This window comes from Engraulis encrasicolus, chromosome 17, assembly GCF_034702125.1.
Source record: "Engraulis encrasicolus isolate BLACKSEA-1 chromosome 17, IST_EnEncr_1.0, whole genome shotgun sequence".
In the NCBI taxonomy this organism is placed as follows: Eukaryota; Metazoa; Chordata; class Actinopteri; order Clupeiformes; family Engraulidae; genus Engraulis; species Engraulis encrasicolus.
Window position 1 is genome coordinate 45,245,115 of NC_085873.1, and position 7,500 is coordinate 45,252,614.

At 46.1% G+C, this 7,500-nt stretch overlaps 2 protein-coding genes across 2 annotated transcripts in view; one reads left to right on the top strand and one right to left on the bottom strand.

Annotated features, from left to right (window-relative positions):
- Positions 1–7,500, bottom strand: part of LOC134466886 (protein sidekick-2-like) — a 360,453-nt gene that overhangs the window by 269,793 nt on the left and 83,160 nt on the right. The window lies entirely within an intron of this gene.
- p2rx4b (purinergic receptor P2X, ligand-gated ion channel, 4b) overlaps positions 4,315–7,500 on the top strand; it is a 12,380-nt gene continuing 9,194 nt past the window's right edge. The window contains exons 1-3 of the mRNA XM_063221421.1: positions 4,315–4,454; positions 5,848–5,995; positions 6,376–6,447. Of these exons, the coding sequence (XP_063077491.1) occupies positions 4,315–4,454; positions 5,848–5,995; positions 6,376–6,447 (360 nt within the window). The remainder of the gene's footprint in view (positions 4,455–5,847; positions 5,996–6,375; positions 6,448–7,500) is intronic.

The window sequence follows — 7,500 nt, forward strand, 5'->3', positions numbered from 1 at the left end:
GTGTGTGTGTGTGTGTGTGTGTGTGTGTGTGTGTGTGTGTGTGGTGTGTGTGTGTGTGTGTGTGTGTGTGTGTGTGTGTGTGTGTGTGTGTGTGTGTGTGTGTGTGTGTGTGTGAGGGGATTGGGTTGACATGTCGAGAAACACACAAACACATGCAGAGAAAGAGAGACAGAAAGGAAGAAAATAAGAAAGAGGGGAGGAAGAGATTGCAGGAGGGCAAGAAGAGGGAGGTGGTCGAGGGAGTGAAACTGATCGTAGCAGAGCGAGGGATGGAAAGAAAAGGCGCGGAGGAGTGATGGAAGGCGGAGAAGAAGATGAAAGGTGACAGGGAGCAACAGCCTGGAGGAAGAGAAGAGAAGAGAAGGAGAGAGCACAGAAGAGGAGAAGAGAAGAGAAGGAGAGAGCACAGAAGAGGAGAAGAGAAGAGAAGAGAAGGGAGAAAGAGGAGGAGGAGGTAGAGGAGATGGACAGGGAAAAGACGTATAGAACAGGGGGGGCAACAGCCTGGAGGAAGAGAAGAGAAGAGCAGAAGAGAGCACGGAAGAGGAGAAGAAAGGAGAAGAGAAGAGAAGAGAAGAGAAGGGAGGAGGAAGAGGAGGATGAGGAAGAGGAGATGGACAGGGAAAAGACGGACAGAACAGGGGGGGGGCGCAACAGCCTGGAGGGAGGAAGAGGAGAGGGGAGCATGGAGGAGGAGAAGAGAAGGGAGCAGGAGGAGGAAGAGGAGATGGTCAGGGGAAAGACAGACAGAACAGGGGGGGGCAACAGCCTGGAGGAAGAGAAGAGAAGAGCAGAAGAGAGCACGGAGGAGGAGAAGAGAAGAGAAGAGAAGGGAGGAGGAGGAGGAGGAAGAGGAGATGGACAGGGAAAAGACGGACAGAACAGAGAAATGGGGGCAGCAGCCTGGAGGTGAAGAAGAGGAAAAGAAGAGATGGACAGGCAAAAGACACACAACACAGAGAGCAGAGAGTGGGGAAAATATAAATGAAATTGGGGAGAGAGAGAGAGAGAGAGAGAGAGAGAGAGAGAGAGAGAGAGAGAGAGAGAGAGAGAGAGAGAGAGAGAGAGAGAGAGATAAGGAGAAGGAGAAGGTGTGTGTGTGTGAGAGAGAGAGAGAGAGAGAGAGAGAGAGAGAGAGAGAGAGAGAGAGAGAGAGAGAGAGAGAGAGAGAGAGAGAGAAGAGAGAGAGAGAGAGAGAGAGAGAGCGAGAGAGAGAGAGAGAGAGAGAGAGAGAGAGAGAGAGCAGCCTGAAGGAAGAGAGGGAGCAGACTGAGATGGGCAGTGAAAAGACGGAACAGACAGAGTCAGTGAGGAAAGATGATTAAAGGGACACTGTGCATGAAATGGTCAAAAAAGGTACTGCAACTATGCTGCTCATTGAAACTGGGCTGCCTATTGCTACATGAAAGTTTACTAAGTAATAAACAAATATTTCCTAGTATGGTCCAAGTAGAGTAATTTTTGCAGCTAAAAATGGCTATTTTTGGAAATTCAAAATGGCGGACCATGGAAAAAATCCCCCTTTTCATGTATGAAAAGTGCAATTTTTCCAGTCATAATGAATAGGCCTACTTAGAATTTTATGCTGGTGGTAAGTATTCATGAAAAAGGTAACATTAGTGAATGGGCAGCATGAATTCTGGAAATAAACAACTAAAATCTCACACAGTGTCCCTTTAAAACAGGAGGAAACATAGGTTGTGTCTCAAATCACACACTTGTGTCAGTGCACTGACAGTCAGTGCATAGTGCACACAGTGCACTGAGGTCTTTAGTGCATAGTGTTGTGGGAAAATTTGAGCACTATGCACTGTGCCCTCACTGGAAGTGACGGCTGAGCATGGCATTGGCTCGCCAAAATACGAGTTGACTACTGTTTACAATGCACAGTGTCTGGTGCTTGTATTTCCATGTCCTTCACCCCAAAGGACAACAATCACACATAGCCTACAATACTTTGGTTGGCATGTAAAGGTTGGTGTCCCATCAACATTACTTACAGAATTAGGAGACTGTTGACCAAACTCTTGTACTGAACTGAATGCCACATTTCCTCCCTGTCATTGTCAACATGGCCGCCGTTTAGTGCATGCAGTGTCTATGGCTGGATCTCAAATGGCACACTTGTGCACTTCGGGCACTGTGTTTCAGTGCGTAACTAATACGGCATGCGCACTGAAACATGAACACTAAAGTGCACAAGTGCACCATTTGAGATTCAGCCCATCATTGAAGCACTGCATTTTTCCGCCATTGTTAGGGGATCATCCTGGCACTTTCAGTGCACTGGCTCAACTGAAATTCTCAGCGTGAGCGCCCTAGGCACCGAAAAACAGTGCCCGAAGTGCACAAGTGCGGCATTTGAGACACAGCCATAGTGAAATAAAAGGAAAAGGGAAGTAAAGGGAAAGGAGTTGACAATGAGAGCGAGGGCAGTGAGATGAAGTAAGAGACTGTGGGTGCATCCCAATATGTGACCTTGCCTCCTCCACTTGTGCTTGTCTCCTCGCCCCGCCTCCTGGCCCCTCCTCCGTGGAGAAAACCATAAAGTTTCCCAGCTGTCAGCCTAGCCACAACAACTTTTGAGGGACTGTTTTTCATTCACCATGCCAATTGCAAACGAGAAAAAGACTCTACAATTGAGCTTTTGCAAGATATTGAAATATAATGCTGTTGTCAGTGATGTCATCATGACGAGAAGCAAGTGGAGGAGGCAAGGTCGCATATTAAGATGCACTCAGAGAGAGAAACAGACCGTGTGAGAGAGAATGAGACAGAGAGTGAGGAAAGAGAAGCGAGAAGAGACTGTGAAAGGAATGGCCATAAACCTTTTTTTAAATTGAAAAAAATAAATCCTTTTCTTGTATCTTTGTGCTTTGAATTCAACTTCTCATAGCTGTTATACTGCGCTATATAAATACAGTACATGTTGTATTTTTTGTATTGTACACCTGCACACACTATTAGTAAAAGATAGTAAGTTTCTTTTCTATCAGTCAAACTGAATTTTCACCAGCATTTGGCCAGTTGGCTGGTGTTACGTAATTTAGAGCCCTGCTCCTCTGTATTCCTGCCTGCTGCTTCGTACTCTTCCATTTGCTTACGTATTTGTTTGGATGATGTTTTGTTTACATTAGTATTTGCCTATACTAGATAACATGTTGTTTACTCTTCTGTAAGTCTGGATGATGTTTTGCGAGTCTCCAAGTCAATGAGGAAACCATGCAGGGGCAGATCTAGCCATTTTGGGGCCCTAGGCGAAATATCAACATGGGGCCCTCAAAAATCATTATATGACTATTTAGGTCTAGGCCTATTTAGTTTTTTTTCTCATATACAGTATGTATCTTCGATTACTTTGCATGAGTCACAAAGCCCACTTTTTGTGTGTTTACCACAACTGGTGTGGCAGTTGGGGCCTCTAAGCAGGACAGATTTGGTCGGGGCCCTAGGCAATTTCCGAGGTTTGCCTAATGGAAGGTCCACCTCTGGTCGAAATTGACTATGGCCATACAGTTACAGCCAGCCATCCGTACTCCATAAATCCAGTGTTTCTCAACGGGGGCGCTATAGCCCCTCAGGGGGGGGGCGTTGGGCAGCCGTAGGGGGGGCGTTGAGAAGGACACAGCTTAGAGGTTTCCCATTAGTTCCCATTGGGGGGCATTAGTTTATTTTCTTTTTCTTTTTATTTTTTAAATATATATTTTTAGGGGCTTTTTCGCCTTTATTTCAGACAGGACAGTGGAGGAGAGACAGGAAACGAGTGGGGAGAGAGAGACGGGGAAGGGTTAGCAAATGACCCGAGCCGGAATCGAACCCGGGTCGCCAGCGCAGTAGCCCAGTGCCACACCGCCAGTCCACGGCAGGAACCTATTTTATCTTTCAATACTAAGGGGGGGTGGGGGGTGTGTTGGCTGGCTGACGATGAGGTCAAGGGGGCGTTGGAAGGCTTATGATGAGGTCAAGGAGGCGTTGGGAGGCTTATGATGAGGTCAAGGGGGCCTTTGTTAAACAAAGGTTGAGAACCACTGAGCTAGAGTATACAGTGGCCCTTAGCCATAAAACCACGGTGCACAGCACCTCTGCAGCGCCATAAAGGCTGCATGCAGTTGAGCTCCATGCAAATCATGTCTGTTATCCGGGGAGTGGCTCCAACAGCCCTCAACGGTACGAGTGTGTGTCCTCTACCCAACCGACACTTTGTGCTGGTAAGAGTGTGTTTGCCCTCGGTCCAGGCCACTCGGTCAGTGTGTGTGACTCCTCTCTCCAAGCTAGTGTGTGTGTGTGTGTGTCTGTCTGTCTCTCTGTGTTGTCATGGCGGCTGGGCGCTGCTGGAACAGCTGCCTCCACTGTTTCTTTGACTACGAGACGCCCAAAACCATCGTCATCTACAGCAAACCTGTCGGCTTCATCTTCAGACTCACTCAGTTCCTCATTATCGCATACGTGGTCGGGTACGTCATGCATTTCCATTACATATCATTTCATTATTACATTACATTACATTACATTACACTATACTACACTGCTTTTGACTTTCCATATTGTTGTGTTGGCGTGAGTGATTTCCTTGTAATTGGGTTTGGGGTGAGTGACTTGACCATATTGTTGGGTTTGGGGTGAGTGACTTGACCATGTTGTTGGTTTGGGGTGAGTGACTTGACCATATTGTTGGGTTTGGGGTGAGTGATTTGACCATATTGTTGGGTTTGGGGTGAGTGATTTCCATGTAATTGAGTGGAGGTGAGTGACTTGACCATATTGTTGGGTTTGGGTGAGTGATTTCTATGTAATTGAGTGGAGGTGAGTGACTTGACCATGTTGTTGGGTTTGGGTGAGTGATTTCCATGTAATTGAGTGGAGGTGAGTGACTTGACCATGTTGTTGGTTTGGGGTGAGTGATTTGACCATATTGTTGGGCTGGGGTGAGTGACTTGACCATATTGTTGGGTTTGGGTGAGTGATTTGACCATATTGTTGGGTTTGGGTGAGTGATTTCCATGTAATTGAGTGGAGGTGAGTGACTTGACCATGTTGTTGGGTTTGGGTGAGTGATTTCCATGTAATTGAGTGGAGGTGAGTGACTTGACCATGTTGTTGGTTTGGGGTGAGTGACTTGACCATGTTGTTGGTTTGGGGTGAGTGACTTGACCATATTGTTGGGTTGGAGTGAGTGATTTGACCATATTGTTGGGTTTGGGTGAGTGATTTCCATGTAATTGAGTGGAGGTGAGTGACTTGACCATGTTGTTGGGTTTGGGTGAGTAATTTCCATGTTGTTGGGTTGGGGTGATTGACTTGACCATGTTGTAACGTTGGGGTGAGTGATTTCCATGTAATTGAGTGGAGGTGAGTGACTTGACCATGTTGTTGGTTTGGGGTGAGTGACTTGACCATATTGTTGGGTTTGGGTGAGTGATTTCCATGTTGTTGGGTGGGGGTCAGTGACTTGACCATGTTATCGGGTTAGGATGAGTGATTTCCATGTTGTTGGTTTGGGGTGAGTGACTTGACCATGTTATCGGGTTAGGATGAGTGATTTCCATGTAATTGGGTGGGGGTCAGTGATTTCCATGTTATTGGGTGGGGGTGAGTGATTTCCATGTAATTGCGTGGGGGTGAGTGATTTCCATGTTGTTTGGATGGGGGTGAGAGACTATCATGTTGCTGTGTGGTAGCCCACTTACTGGCTCTGATCCATCGGACGATTATGTCTGGTAAGGGTTAGGGTTAGGTGATGCAGAGAGCATCTTGTGTGTGTGTGTGTGTGTGTGCGTGCGTGCGTGCGTGCGTGCGTGTGCGTGTGTGTGCGTGCTTGTGTGTGTGTGTGCGCGCGCACACCTGCAGGTATGTGATTCTTGTCCAGAAGGGTTACCAGGAGACTGAGAGTATCATCAGCTCTGTCAGCACCAAGGTGAAGGGATACACCGTCACCAACAGCAGCGGCCTGGGACTACACGTATGGGACGTCACCGAATACGTAATACCACCCCAGGTATGTCACTCCCCCCATAGAGTTGTGTTCCATGCTGTTTGAGTAATTTGTAGAGCCAGAAAAGAACTTTCAAATAACACCACGGACATATTTTTGTGACTTACACTGACTGATATAATCAAGGCTGAATGCATAGTGTCCTACCCTCATATGTAAACCTTTGCTAGTCTGTTTCTCCCTTAATATTGGTGTCAGATTCACACAAATGCAGTTCTGGGGTGCTACCTTGCTACTAAACAGGCTCAGCAAGTATGATTGAAATCCGTGTCGTTCGAGTCCCAAAGTGTCTGATTTCATGTGAAATGACCCATAGGGAACCATAAGAGCTATTGACACCTAATATTTGATTGATAGCTGACATTCTGCGTTTTTGTTGAAAGGGGGCCGATTCTTTCTTTGTGCTCACTAACATGATCACCACGACGGGACAGAGGCAACAGGCATGCGCTGAGGTAGGAATAATAATAATAATAATAATGATGAAGATGATGATGATGATGATAATAGTAAAATGTTTAAACTAGAGAATGTAGGGACAGTAGAATAATGAAATATATTGTCAAAATAAAAGAAGAGTAGAATGTTAAATGTTTGGTAGTGTGGCATCAACATGGTAACAGTGTCTTAGATGCATAAGAGATCTTGGCGGATGATGCTCTAGAGGCATAGCGGTTTCTAGGCTGAATGGGGTTTAGAACACATGTTTTTAATTCTGATGATGTTCTAGAACACATAGGGGTTTCTATTCTGCTGATATTCTAAAACGCAAAGTGTTTCTATTCAGATGATGTTCTAGAATACATAGGGGTTTGTATTCTGATGATGTTCTAGAACACACATGGCTTCTATTCAGATGATGTTCTAGAACACATAATGTTCTATGTCATGCTGTCCTGTGCTGTGTCAGGTGCCGTCTCCCTCCTCTGTCTGGGCTAGGGTTAATCTGGTGCTGTTGTCATATTGTGGTGCTGATGGTGTTGTGGTGATGATGGTGTTGTGGTGATGATGGTGTTGTGGTGCTGATGGTGTTGTGGTGCTGATGGTGTTGTGGTGATGATGGTGTTGTGGTGATGATGGTGTTGCTTTCCTGCTGCGTCAGGCGGTGTCTCCAGAGATTCTTTAAGTATAGAGATACCGTAAATCCTCTGATATTGGCCGGGGCCTGTATTTACTCAAGTGCATCTTGGATCAGGCCATAATTGGAAGGAGGCCAGAATTAGAGACAGGCCAATATTCCTATTTAAGCAAAACAGACTACCAATGGAATGAATAAAACCATGTGTCTACCGTATTTTGAACCAATAAAATACTTGGTTCATTTACTGAAAAAGTAGGCTACAGTTACCATAATAGTTACGGTATGGTGCGAATGACTAGGAGACCATCGTCGGTCCATTTTTTACTCACGAGGCGTGTGTCCCTTCCTCCTCTGTTTGTCTTTCTCCCCCGCTCTCGCCTTGAGCTTATGGACACGACGGCAACAACATTGACGGTCGTATTCCAAT